This window comes from Eptesicus fuscus, chromosome 9 (genome assembly GCF_027574615.1).
Source record: "Eptesicus fuscus isolate TK198812 chromosome 9, DD_ASM_mEF_20220401, whole genome shotgun sequence".
NCBI classification, from domain to species: Eukaryota; Metazoa; Chordata; class Mammalia; order Chiroptera; family Vespertilionidae; genus Eptesicus; species Eptesicus fuscus.
This window is the reverse complement of record NC_072481.1, coordinates 99,832,667-99,850,070: the sequence shown is the minus strand read 5'-3', so window position 1 is coordinate 99,850,070 and position 17,404 is coordinate 99,832,667. Positions and strand designations below refer to the sequence as shown.

The following is a 17,404-nucleotide window of genomic DNA, read 5'->3' as shown; positions in this document are numbered from 1 at the left end:
GGCATATTTCCCAAGTAATTTATAGCAGTGAGATGATCATGGCCTAAGAGTTGGATTTGTTACTCATTTATGATAATACTTTAGGCTAATGCTGCAGCGTGGTTACACTAGGAAGTGCAGAAAGCATTTATGGCCAACCCTGGAACCGATGTCTCTTTCCTTTCCCTAGAACTATATAACTTGGAAGCTGTAGAGCAGTGTTTATTAAGAACAGTTTAATCTGCATGGTAGTTAGGAAGACTCACTTTAACCTTGCAGATGCTAAAACCTGGCAGTTACCTATAGACATTTCTAGGACTTGTACTGGGGTAATTAGGCACAGCTGATGGGCTAGAACTGAAAGCAGCTGTGTTTGGTAATAGTTGCTAGCACAGTTCTGCCAGACACTTGTTGTCAATGTTTTAAACATTCCTGTTTTCAGCATGCTTCATGGTTCTCGGCCGAGAACCTACCTTGGGATACTTGCTGAAATAATGCACATATGTGGTTTGCAAAAGGATTAGTTCAAGAAAGTAATCTTAGTGCCATTGAAAATAAAAGTTCTTCCTACATGGGATGGTTACCAGATGAAAGAAGCTGTCAAAGGAAGCTCTTAGCTTTAAAAGAAACACTGCTGTAGGTGAATACATTACTGTCTGGGCTTTTTCTTTAATTACTTCTCTAGTCCATATTTCTTTGTTAGATCGGTGGCAATAGGGATAGAAAAGTAGTGGAAAGTGTACTGGTAGGCAAGCATTATGTGCAAAAAGCTCATCTGAGTGATGTAATAATGCATGTTATATACACACTGCATTGTCCACAGGAGTGAGAGGACTTAAGCTTTGGTGTGAAGATGTGGTACATACCATTTACTGTATATGCCTCATAGGATACTCAAGAGAAAGAAAAAGATATTTAACTATAAAGGTTGATGTGCAGTTTCCTAAATTCATGCCTTCAGTGAATGGTCTCCTAATAAGTGAAACTCAGTCAAGCATTTTCAAGAGACACATAGTAGTAAAAATTAACTCATAAAGTTTCATTACAGAAAGAAAAAGTAGATTTCTATGTATATTCTTTAAAGATACAAGCAGAAAAGGGCAATAATAGCCCTGGCTGGCATGGTTTAGTGGTTAGACCATCGGCCTGTACACCAGATGGTTCTATTCCCGGTTTAGGGTGCATACCTGGGTTGTAGGTTTGATCCCCATCTCCATTCAGGGCATGTGTTGGAGACAACCAGTCAGTTTCTCTCTTACACATCAATGTTTCTGTCCTTTTTCTCTCTCAACCTTTCCCCTCCCTTCCACTCTCTCTTTTTTTTAAAAAAATCAATGGAAAAAAATATCGTCACTTCTCTGGTGAGGATTAAAAAACACACACACAAAAAAAAGAGCCTGGCTGGCGTAGCTTAGTAGTTGAGCATCAACCTATGAACCAGGAGGCCACAGTTCAATTCCCAGTCAGGGCACATGCCCAGGTTATGAGCTTGATCCCCGGTAGGGGGCGTGCAGGAGGCACCGATCATTGATTCTCTCTCATCATTGATGTTTCTCTCTCCCTCTCCCTTCCTCTCCAGAGGGAAAAAAAGAAAAAAAAATACACACACACACACACACACACACACACACACACATACATACACACACACACTAGAGGCCCAGTGCAAGAAATTCGTTCACTGGGCGGGGGGGGGGGGGTTGTCCCTCAGTCCAGCCTGCACCCTCTCCAATCTGAAACCCCTCAAGGGATGTCCGACTGCCCATTTAGGCCTGCACTGGATCAGGCCTAAATGGGCAGTCGGACATCCCTCTCACAATCCAGGACTGCTGGCTCCCAACCACTCGCCTGCCTGCCTGACTGATCACCCCCTAACCACTCCCCTGCCAGCCTGATTGACGCCCAACTGCTCCCCTGCCGGCCCAATTGCCCCTAACTGCCCTCCTCTGCTGGCCTGGTCGCCCCTAACTGCTCTCCCCTGCTGGCCTGGTCGCCCCTAACTGCTCTCCCCTGCAGGCCTGATCCCCCCCAACTGCCCTCCCCTGCTGGCCTGGTCACCCCTAACCTCCCTCCCTTGCCAGCCTGCTCACCCTTAACAGCCCTCCCCTGCTGACCCAATTGCCCCTAACTGCCCTCCCCTGCTGGCCTGGTTGCCCCTAACTGTCCTCCCCTGCTGACCCAATTGCCCCTAACTGCCCTCCCCTGCTAGCCATCTTGTGGTGGCCATCTTGTGTCGACATGGGCGTGCCCATCTTGTGTGTTGGGCTGATGGTCAATTTGCATATTACCTCTTTATTATATAGGGTTTTTTGTTTTTGTTTTTTAAGAAAAGAAAGAAAAAGGAAAGGGCAATAATGATCTTTCCTAAGATGAAGTCTACAGTCATGGAAGACAAATATTCAGTTTGTATGTTTTTAATGTGAAAAAATAAATTAATAAAATTGATTGATTACCCCTGACAGTAGATAGAGCGTCAGCCTGCGAACTGAAGGGTCCCGGGTTCAATTCCAGTCAAGGGCATGTACCTTGATTGCAGGCACATCTCCAGTAGGGGGTGTGTAGGAGGCAGCTGATCGATGTTTCTAACTCTCTATCCCTCTCCCTTTCTCTCTGTAAAAAAATCAATAAAATATATATATATTTTAAAGTTGATAGATTCAATAAACATTAATTAATGACACTAAAGTTTTTAGCTATGTGGTTCTTTTGCAAGCAAACCTCTTGAGAACCTCTGCCAGGTGTCTTGGAAATAACCTTAATTCTGTTTTAGATTTGAAAATGTAAGCTCCCCCACTTCCCATACCAGTATGTCACCAGATGTCTTTTCTCTTTCTCTAGTGGTCTCCGCTCTTAACAAGGCCTGGTGTGTGAACTGTTTTGCCTGTTCTACCTGCAACACTAAATTAACACTCAAGTAAGTATACATTTTGATCCAGTGTGAATCCTAACACTGAAAACTTTGGGGTAACATTTTTTAAAACAATAGAATTTTTTAAAAAACAGAATTATTTGATTCCTTTTTTCTTCTTTCTACTCAGGCCTTCTGAAAGTAAAAGTTCTTCCTTTAATTGTTCCCTGTTCTTTCTTCTATTCCTTCTTTGTCCTGCTCAAAGGGATAAGTTTGTTGAAATTGATCTAAAACCAGTCTGCAAACACTGTTATGAGAAAATGCCAGAAGAATTTAAGAGGCGACTTGCCAAACGGGAGAGAGAAGCAAAGGAAAAGGACAAGCAGAGAAAGAAAAAGCCTGTCTGTCTGTAAACTTCCTGTCCCTTCTGTCGTTTCCACAACTTCCTTCTTTTCTTGTCCTTTGGAATATGTTTTTATCTTTACATTTTAAATTTCGTTTTGGTGTGTATTGTAAATGCTAGAGAGTAAAATACAAGTATCTGTCCTGTGTAGAGTTGGTCCTTTTATATAATTCTTAAAATTATAGAGCTTAAATGAATAAGGCTCACACTTAATACCAGCTTGTACATCCCTTATTTCCCTTAATCTGTAAATTCCCTCATCTCCTTTTTTAAATTACAATATGGGATGGATTTCTCTCTCTTTTTGTTTAATTGATTCAGAGGGAAGAATTTCCATCTCTTGATACTGGAAAAGTTGTAAAGTACTTTTGTCTGATAATTGTAGCTTTTAAAATCCTCGTTTGGGGTTTCTTTGCCTAAATTTACTTAATTGATAGAGTCCGAGTCTCATGTTCTAAGTTCTGTAATAAATTAAGTTCTTTCAGTGTGTTTCAGATCTAAGCAAACGCCACATAATGTACATAATAAGATATGTACTATCTTTGGTGTATGTACAGGGTGGGGCAAAAGTAGGTTTACAGTTGTTCGTATGGAAAATAATACAATAATAAATAATAATATAAGAATAAACTCTTTTTGCTGCTCACAGCTGTAAACCTCATTTTGTCCCACCTGGTATGTGTGCTTTCATATGGTGCCCATATGCTACTGTTAATGAATTCTTTTTCTTGATGTTTCTAAATTCTGTTTCTGATTTTTATGAGAAATATTTCAATTTGAAATTCTGTTGAATTGTTATCATAATTATTCCATGTTTCCTTTATGGGTACCATTGTGTTTTAAGTTCTTCATTTTTTCAAGTTTTCATGTTTCTTTGTATAAAGAGGAGTTAAAATTCAAATATGAGATTAAAACAATGGCGTGGCCTGGCCAGTGTGGCTCAATGGGTTGGGTGTCATCCCATGCACCGAAAGGTCGCCAGTTTGATTCCTGGTCAGGGCACATGGCCAGGTTGTGGGCTCCATCCAGAGTGGGGAGCGTGCAGGAGGCAGCTGATTGATGTTGCACTCTCACACGATGTTTCTCTCCCTTTCTCTCTTTCTGAAAATCCATAAACTATTATTTTTTAAAAATAGAAGATTTGCTTAGCAGTATCTCCGAAAGCAGTGATAATTTCCTTCAATTTAACCCTTTGCACTCGCTTGCTTTTTTCTCGATTCCTTTATTCTACTCGGGGTTTAATTTTTAAATACCCCAGATTTTACAAAGCGCGGCAGTAGAATAAAAAACTGGAGTTTCTTTTCATACAAACTTATTTATTTGGATTTTTTTATATTTCAAATTATTGATACATTCAAAGAGTAATTTGCACTCGACATCCGAGTGCAAAAGGTTAAAAAAAGAATGGCCTAGCTGGTGTGGCTCAGTGGTTGAGCGTCTACCTATGCACCAGGAGGTCACGGTTCAATTCCAGGTCAGGGCACATGCCCAGGTTGCAGGTTCACCCCAGTGGGGGCATGCAGGAGGTAGCCGATCAATGCCTCTCCCTCATCATTGATGTCTCCTTTCCTCTCTGAAATCAATAAAAATAAATAAAAATAAAAAGAATCGCCCTGACTGGTTTGGCTCAGTCGATAGAGCGTCAGCCTTCGGACTGAAAGGTCCCAGGTTAGATTCCAGTCAAGGGCATGTACCTTGGTTGCAGGCACATCCCCAGTAGGAGATGTGCAGGAGGCAGCTGATCAATGTTTCTCTCTCATCGATGTTTCTAACTCTCTATCCCTCTCCCTTCCTCTCTGTAAAAATGCAATAAAATATATTTTTTTTTAAAAAAGTACTCCAACTATTTAAAAAAAAAAAAAAAGAATGGCAGTTTTAATAGCTTCTGTTCTAAAAAGTCTTTGGGAGAAATTTTTTTAGCTCAATAGTTTAAATCAAACTGACAATTGAAATATAACATTCGAATTAGGATCTCTGAAAAACAGCTAGAAAATAATTCCCATATGGAGCTTTAAAATAAAAGGTTTTAGCTGATTTTATCATTTGTCATAGATGATAGTGTACTGCCAGGCTTGTTCCAGAAATGCTTCTTAAATATAATTTTACAGAAAATGAACAAGTTATAAAGTTGTGTATTTACTCGATTCACAATGACGAACCCTGATTTCAACAGTAATAAGCTATTATAATTACAAGTTAGCACACTATGGCAGATAGGAGGCCATCTGAAAACTGTCCTCTCCAGAACTGTTTTACAATTAAATTAACAATGTGTACTGCTCTAGCTTTTTTTTTTTAATATATATATATTTATTGATTTCAGAGAGAGAGGAAGGGAAACATCAAATGATGAGAGAGAATCATTGATTGGCTGCCTCCTGCACACCCCAAACTGGGAATCGAGCCAGCAACCCAGGCATGTGCCCTGACCAGGAATCAAACCATGATCTCCTGGTTCATAAGTCAACGCTCAACCACTAAGCCATGCCAGTCAGGTTACTGATCGAGCTTTTAAAGAGAAGACCTGAGTTCTCCATCCAGGGAGTCTGGTTCACTTGTGCTCGTGAAGAGGGATTGAAACCTTACTGTATCTGCCCTATCAGCCTTTCTGTTAACCAACCAACCAAAATAGCCCATTCTGATGTAAGATTTATTTCAGATGATTTTTTTTGGGGGGGTGAGGGGGGCAAACCTTTTTTTATCAGGAAAGACAAAACCTTATTGCTACCTAATTTTAAAAGTGTTCTCATGGTATTTAAAATATGACTGACTTTACTTCCCTAGTTCTATTTACACTACATTTTCTGATCACTTAGCACTGACTGCACTGTAGTACACATTCTATATTACATAGCTTAATGCATAGGATCAATTTATAGGAAAGTTTTTTCGAATATTATAAATTTTTACATCTACCACATTGATAGGAATTGAGATTAGAATTATAGTTGTTTTGCTAACATGTCATCATATAGTATCTTTATTTACTTCGATAAAATTATTTCACATTATTTATGTGTTTATGTTCAATATATTTTCACTAATTTTTTTATCATTATCTTTAGGAATAAATTTGTGGAGTTCGATATGAAGCCAGTCTGTAAAAAGTGCTATGAGAAATTCCCGTTGGAGCTGAAGAAAAGACTTAAGAAACTAGCTGAGACCTTAGGAAGGAAGTAACTTCCTTGGTTTTATTTTTTTTTCTCTTTTCTGCAAAGATAAGAGAGTAACAACGTTATTGACGTGACCCATCCTTATTTAAATTTGTCCCTCAAAGCAGTTGAGTGAAGAGGACCTAGATGAACATTTTCTTCATCTTCTTTGTCTCATTAAAAAAGAAAAAAGTTTGTGATCATATTTAAAACACAGATGAAATAAAGATTTGCCTTTGTCAATAACCCTTTTCAATTTGTTAAAAAGTAGACTATATTTAATAGCAAAAACCATATGGTTAAATGTTAAATTTTAATTTAGGTCCCAAAAATTAAATACAACTTTTAAAAATGAAAGTAAGGAGTCACCTTTTACATGACTCAGATTAAAGAATATAAACATTATTTTACTTTGTACTAAAAAGAAAGTTAATTTCAACTGCTTTTAGGGAGGATATAGGAAGAAAAATAATCAAGAAAAATCTTATGGAATTTTAGTATGCTTATAAACTGGTACCTATAAAATGAATATACACATTACTAACACAAAACAAGTGTATTCAGAACTACTTGGACTTTTTGTTGTAAAATGCAATAATTATGCTTAGTTTTTTAAAATTATGCTTAGCTTTATGTTTTATTCTCCTTGTGAACTTCTTTCTTCATACAATTAACCATAGTTATAGCTGGCTAAATAGTTCGCCTTTTTAAATTTTGTGCAAAAAAAATATATTCTCTATATTTGAAAATACAATATACTTTGCCGTATTGGAAAATGAAAGTTTTTGTCTGTTGTAATTACAGCAGTTTTGCTTCTAAGCTTAATATCAAAGATGTAGTCCTAGAATAGGACATGAAATTAAATTTTATGTAGCTTGAAATGTATCACTTAAAAAAAAGTGAATGTATTTGGTCATATTGCCTTTATAACGACGTTTTGGTCATATTGCCTTTATAACCAAGTTAATATCTATGCTTTGTACATAAACTTGCCCTGCCTTAGAAAAATATATACTAATCAGGAATTCTAGCTGTTCCGCATAGTACTAACTAAAAACAAGTGTATTGGTTGAGATTTATAAACTCAGAATCATTTACCACATCTATGATTATATTTTTAAAATTTGTTTTCTCCCTTTTTGGGAAACACATTAAAATTAATATCTACCATCTTATTAGAAGAGAATCATGTTGATATGTGTTTCAAGTTTTTCTTTTCAAATCTCACAATTGATTAGATTTGCTTTGCTTTAAGTAAGACATATAAATGGCACTTAAATTAGAAGAGGGATGTTTAAGTGTCAATTTTAGGTCAAAAGTAGTGAGTTATTCTATTTCATAAAAGGTTTCATTCTGAAGTTTCTGGACCATTCTTTCTTGATAAACTTGTATGCAAAGCATTTAGTTGTGAACATTATTTACATGTTTCTGCTATGTTATCATTTAAAAGAAAGGTGGCAAGACGGACTTCTAAGGGGAAAGTTACTGTTTTTTACAAAAATGCTGAAATACTGTTTTGCCATTAAAAATATCACCTCACAATGCTATCACTCTGCCATTAAAATATTTGTATTGAAAAGTTTGTGTATGCATGTTACAGGGCAAATTCTATTTCAGGTTTCAGATAACTTATAACCAATAACTTACTTTTAGTGTTCTTCTAGAGTTCAAAGAATTACAAATGATTGAAAATAATTAAATATATAGATTAAGACTGCACGTGTTCAGAAGTTTAAAAGTCTGCATTTGACAGTAAGAATCAAAATCCCTTCAGTGTGCCTTTGTCAGCTGATTTATGACCAGCAATGAAAACCTTGAAGGTATTTATAATATATATATATATACACACACTATAGATAGAGGTCAAAGAGTACGTACAGGGTTTGCAGTGTAGGGTCTTGATGTTAAATTCTAAAATATGCCTACGCCAGAAATACGGAGCAGAAAAGCAAACAACTAGATTCTTTTTCTTTCCACCTACATTCTGCGTCCCCGTGAAGGCGTGTGCACGGAGCTGGCTGCTTTGTTTACACGCCTCTGTGGCCGCCCGTCCTGCGGCCGGAGGTCCCAGTGCTGTTTGGCTCCTTCTGTTAAAGCATGAGTTAATGTTTCCTGTAAGTTCTACTTATTAGGGTATTTCCTCTAGATACAATACTTTCTTCCCTTATAGGGCTATCATTGGAGCCCTTACAGGTGGGAAAGGAGGAAAAAGTTGAAAAGTTATATTGGAATAGAAGACAAACTTGGTGTAGTTCATAATATTTTTGTGAAGCTTTTCCTAGCTGTGAAAAAACTCAGGCTAATAAGCATTTCTTTGTTTAAAGTCCAGCAAGGCAGTTTTAACTTCCAGTTAAAATTCATTGTTGCTACCAAATTTCTAAGTGCTCTTTTTTTTTTTTTTCCAAGCCTGATATAATTGGGGGAAATGTCTGGATACAAATTAAACATTCTTTGGATTGTGTTCAAAGCCTTATTAACATTGCACCTGAAATCATAGGTCATTTTGCCTTACTTATTTCCAAAACAGCCATTTCTAAGTTTAGGAAATTTCAAGGTAGGCTTACAGAATTCTTACTGTATTTCATTTTAGATTGTAAGCTCAATGGCAGGGACACTATATTGCTTATTGTGTTTTTATATAGCAACCTTTGCAATATACTCTTGGTACCTAATAAATGTTCCTAATTATTAACAATAACCTGTTGTGTATTAATTTGAATGGCTTTGAGACAGAACTATGAGAATATAAGGCTAATGTTTAAGAAAGTTCTTTTTGGAAGCATCCTAGGTGGATGAATGGATAAAGAAAGTGTGTGTGTATGTGTGTGTGTGATATAAACTAGTATATACATACACACTGGACTATTGCTCAGCCACAAAAGAAAGAAATCTTGCTATTTACAACAACATGGGTGGAGTTTGAAGATTTTATGCTGCTAAGTGATATAAGTCAGACAGAGAAAGACAATTACTATATGATTCCACTTACATGTGAAATCTTAAAATCAAAAACAAGCTTATAGAGAAGAAATGGTGACTGCCAGAGATGGCGGTAGGGTGTGGACAACATGAGTGAAGAGGGTCAAAAGGCACTGACATCCAGTTATAAAATAATTAAATCAGAGGGATGTGATGCACAGCACAGTGACTATAGTAATACTGTATTGTATATTTAAAAGTTGCTAAAAGAGTAAATCTTAAAAGTTCTCATCACAAGAAAAGTTTTATAACTATGTGGTGATGGAGTTTAACTAGACTTATTGTAGTGACCATTTCACATTATATACAAATATTGAATCATGTACATTTGAAATTAATGTTATATATCAATTATACCTCAATTTTTAAAAGAGTTCCACATTTTCGCCCCTGGGTCCGGGTGAGGCTGGATCCCGGGTCCGGGTGAGGACGCGCGCCCCTGAGTCCGGCCGAGACCAAACCAGAGGGAGTCGGACCTCCGTTACCACCATTTGTCCACCATCCAGAACTGAAAAGTCAGTGCTGACATGTACACGTAAGGAGCTTGTGGACATTGAAATTGGGTCTCAAAAGAACTGTTGGTCCAGAAAGAAACTCACTACAGACTGATTCATTTGCCTCTCAGCATAACTATTATTGCTCGTCTCACATTCGGTTCTTATAAGTATATCTCTAGTGACATATGATCTCGCTCATCTAGGGGAAATGATGAACAACATAGACTGATGAACAAGAACAGACCCAGAAACAAGGAGGCATGGATCAGACTGTCGGGCCTCAGAGGGAGGGTAGGGGAGGGTGGGGGTAGGGGGGAGAGATCAACCAAAGGACTTGTGTGCATGCATATGAGCCTAACCAGTGGTTAAGGACAACAGGGGGGTGGAGGCATCTGTGGGGAGGGGTGTGGGATGGGAATGGGGGGATGAGGACAAATATGTGACACCTTAATCAATAAAGAAATTAAAAAAAAAAGAGTTCCACATTTTTTAAAAGGCACTTTTACTTATATATGTAATTTCTTTTAGCAATACAATTTAACAGTACTCTGTCTAAATCCATGTGAAAATATCTAATTAAACATTCTCTATATAAAATTCACAAAGCAGTTTCCACAAACATGGTCTTTTTTTAAAAAAAATATGGAACAACTCTGGGCGGGGAGGGCATGTGTGGGTGTGGGGTGGGGGGGGTAATGGTAAGATATGTACACATATAATACCTCAATAAAAAAATATTTAAAAAAAATATATGGAACACTTCATGAATTTGCGTGTCATCCTTGCACAAGGGCCACGCTACACTCTGTACCGTTCCAGTTTTAGTGTGTGTGCTGCACAGACTGTCTTTTTTAACCCTTACCGCGATAAGTTACCAGAATTCCTCCCCCTCTCATATCAGAGGATGTGTATAGTTGATAAGTAGGTCCTGTTTCTCTTGGCGTGTGTGTTTATGTGTTTGCATGTGTAAGAAAATTCAAGTGTTCTTGAATATATAGTAGAAACATTCATAAGTATGAATAAAAGAAAATGATCATATGTATAAGCCAAATCTTAGAAGCATATAGAATGTGGTGGAGTTTCCCCACTATTCACCATAAATTCTGATAGTTTTCAGGTTTTTTTAACTTAAGTTTATTTAACAATGAGACACTTGGCTTTAAGGGAAAACTAGGATTTTTTATTTTATTTTATTTTTTAGTAACTTGTTCCTACTTAAAGATAGATTGCCCTACAAAAGAGTTATAAAATTGTCCTTGGTTTTACAATGATATGTAAAAATCATTAAAATTCTCCAATTGAATAAGGTATGCAAGGATGTTTATGTTCTTTTTGTTGTTGTTGTTAAACAGTGAGAACAAAGTAACTTACTCTTATATAGAGATGAGGGCTGAAGAAGCATGCCACTAATGGGAAAAGGGGGTATTTTCACAGAACCACTATTTTCCCCCATCCTATCTCCATTTTATGCTCATCAAAACTTACCATTGGGCCAGGCCAGCATGGCTCAGTGGTTGAGAATCGACCTATGAACCAGGAGGTCATAGTTCAATTCCCAATCAGGGCTTATGTCTGTGTTGTGGGCTCCACCCCCAGTGTGGGGTTTGCAGGAGGCAGCCAATCAATGATTCTCATCATTGATGTTTCTATCACTCTCCTTTCCACTCTGAAATCAATTTAAAAATGTTATTTAAAAAACATACCATCGGGCCCTGACCAGTGTGGCTCTCGGTTGGTTGGAGTGCTGTCCTATGCACCAAAAAGTCACAGGTTCGATTCCCGGTCAGGGCAGGTGCCCAGCCCAGGTTGTGGGTTCAATCTCCAGTCGGAGCAGTACAGGAGGCAGCAGGACTACGTTTCTCTTTCACATCCATGTTTCTCTCTCCCCCTATATGTATAGCTATATATATAAAAGGCTTATATGCTAAGTGTCCAACCGTTCGACTGGTAGCTATGATGCCCACTGACCATCAGGGGGCAGACGCTCAACACACAGGCATGGAAATATGGAACAGACTGATGAATCTATAGGGAAGGGGGGGAGGGGGAGGGAGGGAAGAGATTAACCAAAGCTCTTATATGCATACTGGAGGCCTGGTGCACAGATTTGTGCACCGGTGGGGTCCCTCAGCCTGGCCTGCGGGGATTGGGCCTCAACCAGCAGTCCGACTTCCCCGAGGGGTCCCAGATTGTGAGAGGGTGCAAGAGGTGGTCAGGAGGTGGGGGAACTAAATGGCAGTTTTCTACTTGAGAATATGTCTTGGTCTGAAGAAACCAAGTTCTGGAGTAAAGCACTGTTTAGTAGGCCCCTCCCATCTGCTGTGGGGACACATCTGTTGTATCTTCATCTTCCATGTCCAACTGTGCAGTGTGTCTGCTTCATTGACAGGCTGCCCGTCAAATGGGAATCTGATCTGCCTCATTGACAAACCCTGTCCACCACACTAGTTTCCTAAGAGATATGCCTCTTAATTTTATACTGCACCGCAGACCACCCTGCCCCGTCACCTTCAAATGACTGTGATCCTTGTCCAGTCTGGACTCCTTCCTAGGGCTTCTCTTTGGCTGTGGTGAGCACCAGTCTCCTCGCTGCCACTTCACAGAGAGGGACTAGGTTCCCACCAAACCAGCACAAGCAGCATTAGGAGTGGCTGGTGACACATTTCAGTCCATCATCCAGAAAGCCTGGCACTGTGGTGTGCTGGGAAAATGTGCTCACTGCCAGGCTCCATCCTCCTTAAGTAGAGCCCCAGGCAGGGGGGGGGGGGGGGGGTGGCACAAGGGAGGGGAGACTCCGATTTGAGTCTCGCACTCCTTTTCCTCCCCTGGGCAGGTGCAGAGCTTTGATTTCCTCCTGCCCAAGTAGGAGGGATGAGTAATTACGAAATCTGTAAAGTATTGTGATGGAGTGAGCATAGGGGTTTTCAAAATCACAACAGCAGCACCTCCAGCAGAGGGGGCGGGAAGGCTTCCTAGGAGAGTTGGATCTCCAAAGGAGAACAGAAGTCAGCCAGGCATGGGAGGAGGCCAGGAGATGGCCTGCCCACACCCTCTTCCATTTCCTATTTTCTCTGTTTCCCATAGTGGCATCACCATCTATTGAGGCTTCCAACCTAATACCTAGTTGACTCCTACTCTTCCCTCCCCACGACTTCCACCCGTCCCCACATCTGAGTATTCCAAATGTTATCACTTCACCTGTAGACAGGTCCCAGAAACCTTTCTTCTGACTTGCAGCCCTGCCTTCCTCCATGCTATTTATCTCAACTCTGCTCTGTCTTCAAGCAACCATCCATCAACTCTCCCTTCTTTGTTAATCTTGGCTGGGCTTACTGAAACAATAGAATAAAATCCCAACTCTTCCCCATGGTATCAAGGACTTTCATGGACAGGTCCCAACCTGTTAAGTCTTTGTCTCCCAATGGCCAATGTGCATGCTACACAGAACTGTCTCAGATCTCGACCGGCCCTCCTGTAATAAATGTGCTCTCCTCACTTTTGAGACTCAGCTCAAATCTCATCCCATTTTTAAGCCTTTCCTGACTTCTTCTAGTAAAATGAGTCATTCTTCTTCGCTCCCTTCGCTCTCTGCTGGCACCTCTATTTCAGTTCCTAAGTGCACTGTCTGTCTTGGCTTCTGTTCCCACCAAAGACCGGCTCCTGGAGGGAAGAACTGGATTTTTGTTGTTGTGGTTGTTTTTTAATACTTTTTTTTTTTTCAGAGAGGAAGAGAGATGGAGAGAGAGAGAGATAGAAACATCGATGAGAGAGAGTCATTGATCAGCTGCCTCCTGCACACCCCACACTGAGGATTGAGCCCACAACCTGGGTATGTGCCCTGACCGGGAATTGAACCAGCGACCTCCTGGTTCACAGGTCGACGCTCAATCACTGAGCCACGCCAGCTGGGCAAGAACTGGATTGTTTTCATCTTTGTATCCTCCATGCCTCTCACAATGCCCATCGCCCAGTGGGAGCCCAGTGGTTGATTACTGAGTGACAGACTGAATGTCTGGGCAATGTACATTATACTTTTACCCGCTTTAAGTATTCTTCAAAGCTGTTAGAATTTTTAAAGTTAAGAACCAGCACAAAGACCAGGATTTTCTGCCTAAAAACAAATGTTATCCCTTCCAAGTACTTGTAATGAATATTAAAAGCAGGACCCAACATTTTATACAGGGTCATCATAAATATTTGCCAAAAAAGCTTTTTTTTAAAAAAAAAACAACACATTTCTATTTCTTTCAGAGAGGAAGGGAGAGGGAGAGAGAGATAGAAACATCAATGATGAGAGAGAAACACTGATCGGCTGCCTCCTGCACACCCCACTGGGGATCGAGCCCACAACCCAGGCATGTGCCCTTGACTGGAATCAAACGCGGGACTCTTCAGTCCGCAGGCTGACACTCTGTCCACTGAACCAAACTGGCTAGGGCAACAAAAAAGCTTTTTAAAAATATGGCAGAAATACATGAAAATGTTTCTTAGATTTTTTTGTTTGGGGTTTTTTGAGGGATAGGGAGAAAGAAGACTCTATTTAGGTAGTATTTTTCAGTTTGCCAACATAAATGTTACATTACTGAAATGGGAAATGCTAGTTTTACTTTTTGAATGTGTTCTATGAGTTAAACATGTATCCTACAACATTTTTACATCTTTTGTTGTTTTGGCAAATTTTCTTATTTTCCTCCACCTATGACTCAATGTCAGCTCAAAGCAGCTTCTGTCTAAATAATCACAAATTCTAACTTAGAGTTGAAAGAAAAGCATTGTTCCAGGTGTGCTCCAAAACCGCTGCCATCACCTGAACTTTCAAACATTACTTGGTGGGTCATAAGTTCAGCGCCTCAGACATGCACCCCTCCTTCCTCACTTTCTGTAATTCCCAGGGAACACTGGTCAGCACAGTGAGCGAGCTAATGTGTGCTGACCTGCCTCACCTGAGACTCAACTTCTCCATTGGGCAATCCCAGTATTTTAGAATGAGAAAAGGTAGTTTCTCCTCATTTCAAAAACTTCGGGATTTCCTGCTTTACTTTCTCATCTTGCTATCATATTAGAATTTTTGATGCCACAAGATCAAGTAGGAGACTCGCCCCTTAATGACTGTAACTAATCTGCACTGCAAAAGCAAGTGGGGTTTTCAATCTAACATTGTGCCTGGCAGGTGCTCGCAAGTCCCAGAAGTGTAAGTCATATTTACAGTCCACAACAGGGATCTATCTCAATCACAAACATGTGGAGGCATGCATAATGAAAGAAACAGCTTATTAAAAAGATATGCTTTTGCTATGTAACATTAGCATCATACCTGACCCCATAAGACAAACTATATTGGAGCAAAGGTATCAACATTATGAAAATTATTCACACTACATTCCAATTAATAACCCCCAAATAATAAAACCACATATTTAATCAGGAATAGTACTGTTCTTGAACAGTATTCTCTTTTTTGAAATTTTACATGGATATTTCCCTTTAGAACTGTATACACAATTCTAACAAGCTTAATGAGTTTCCTTTCTATACTAATAAATGGGTAATATGCTAATCAGACTGGACATCTTCGGGACATCCTTCCTGACAAAGCCGGGGCTTGGCTGGTCAAGCCTCTCGCCCAGGCCACCCCACTCCCAGCGGGGACCCCCACCCCGATCGGGGCATGGCCGGCCTGCAAACTGCCAGCGATCCCTCCCCCAGGCCACCCCATCCCAGCGGGGACCCCCACCCTGATCGAGGGCAGGGCTGGCCTGCAAACCCCATGGCCCCTGCCCCGGCAGCCCCATCCCCCAGCGGGCTCCCCCCACCCTGATCTGGGACCCCCTGCAGGGCAGGCCAGCCAGCCCCCACCCGTGCACCAGGTCTCTTTTCTATATAATAAAAGGGTAGTATGCAAATTGACCCTAACAGCAGAACGACCAGAACGACCGCTGGACCAGTCACTATGAGGTGCACTGACCACCTCTTGGTTTCTTTCCCCGGCCGGCAGGCTCCGATCACCTGATGGCCACCCACTCCAGGGCTGGCAAGTGGGCGGGAACAGTCGACCTCTCGGTCCCTTCCCTCAGCTGTCAAGCACCAATCACCCAATGGCCAATGGCAGCGGGGGGCGGGGCGGAGCGGCTGCAGGCAGCTGGGGAAGATGGCCCCGATCGAAAGCCAGGCCTAGGGACTGAACCCGCACACGAATTTCGTGCATCAGGCCTCTAGTACCAAATGAAAGGATGCAAATTAGAGTAGAGAGAATGTAAGAAATTAAAGAAACATTTATTGAATGTCAACTTTTGTCAACCCCTGTGCTAGAAGATAAAAAGCAATAAACTTTCAGTCTTTGTAAAGCTGACAGTTTATCAGGGGCCATAAGAAATGCATCAGATATAGTGTGATAAGAACCATTAGGAATATGGTGGGGAGGGAAGGGGAGGAGGAAAAAGGCAGGACATCTGTAATATTCTTGACAATAAAGATTAAAAAATTAAAGAGAAATTAGAATAGAAAGATTGCTCAGAGGAGAGAATGGTTAATTCTAGGGACTCTAGAAGACTTCTCAAAGGTGGTGATGGATAAACTGGGGTTTGAAAGACACTGAAAGAGCTTTCCAGAAGGAGAAAGGAGCTTTCTATATAAACAAACAGCCTGCAAAAAAAGACCTGGTGAGAATTTCCATTTAGTTGGGCCCCAGGAACCAAAACTCTGAAAGAGGGAACTTTCTCCAGTTGAGGGAGTTATAAACCTGAGGGACAAAACCGGTGGTGGTGCTTTGTTCCAATTCTGTTCTTTCGATGCTCAGCCCCAAATGTAGGAGTGCACAGCAGAGCTGGGTAAGTCTCAGTTTTCTGATTGGAAGACTAAAACGAGAAGCGCCAGGAAACAAAAGTAACAGGGAAATTGCTAAGAGAGTTGTTCAGGAAAGTGACCCCATTAAGTTGTCTATGAAGTCCAGGGTTCATTCCTGAGCTGCTCCTGCCTGGATCTGGTACTATTTTTTTCTTTCTGTTGTTGCCATTATTACCTATGTTCCCAATTTCTCCCCCTTTGCCCAACTCCACTCCTCCCCCAGCCCCCTCCCCGCTCTGGCCTTGACCATACTGTCATATGTGTCTATGGGTTATGCATATCAATATTTATTATTTTTAAACTAGTGGCCCGGTGCACACATTTGTGCACATTGAAAGGGAATTAATTAGAAGAAATATTTTAATATCACTATTTGCCAAATTCTGAGTGCGGGTATCCGGCTCCCTCCTCCATCCTGTCAGAGTATGTGACAGCGCCCATGGGGATACGCATCAAAGCCGGCACCCCATGGGGCTGTGGGACTCCCCTGAGTCCCAGAGTCCCGCAGCCCCATGGGGCCAGCACCCCAGGGGACACAGGGCTGGTGAGGGGGATGAGAGTGGTGGTCTGGCTCTAATAAAACCGTCCTGGGCCTCCCTGGGTTACCTCTGGGTTCCCCTGTAAAAAGGGCCAGAGGCGTCGGGGCTGAGTGCGGAGCCGGCAGCAGTAACGGTGGAAGAAGCTATCATGGCTGGCTCTTTGC

The 17,404-nt window shown here is 40.8% G+C and overlaps 1 protein-coding gene and 1 pseudogene across 4 annotated transcripts in view; one reads left to right on the top strand and one right to left on the bottom strand.

Annotated features, from left to right (window-relative positions):
* The window catches only part of LIMS1 (LIM zinc finger domain containing 1), a 185,841-nt gene extending 176,761 nt beyond the window's left edge, over positions 1 to 9,080 (top strand). For 3 of the 4 annotated variants that reach the window (XM_008154110.3, XM_054721598.1, XM_008154109.3), the window contains exons 9-10: positions 2,818 to 2,893; positions 6,296 to 9,080. In XM_008154110.3, coding sequence (XP_008152332.1) covers positions 2,818 to 2,893; positions 6,296 to 6,410 — 191 coding nt within the window. In that variant the 3' untranslated portion in view covers positions 6,411 to 9,080. Of the gene's footprint in view, positions 1 to 2,817; positions 2,894 to 3,092; positions 3,770 to 6,295 lie in introns of those variants that run through there. The other variant, XM_054721600.1, reaches the window with a different exon arrangement.
* A 1,523-nt stretch (positions 9,081 to 10,603) lies between these two features.
* Positions 10,604 to 10,697, bottom strand: LOC114227290 (U6 spliceosomal RNA; annotated as a pseudogene).
* Between the last annotated feature and the right edge of the window lie 6,707 nt (positions 10,698 to 17,404).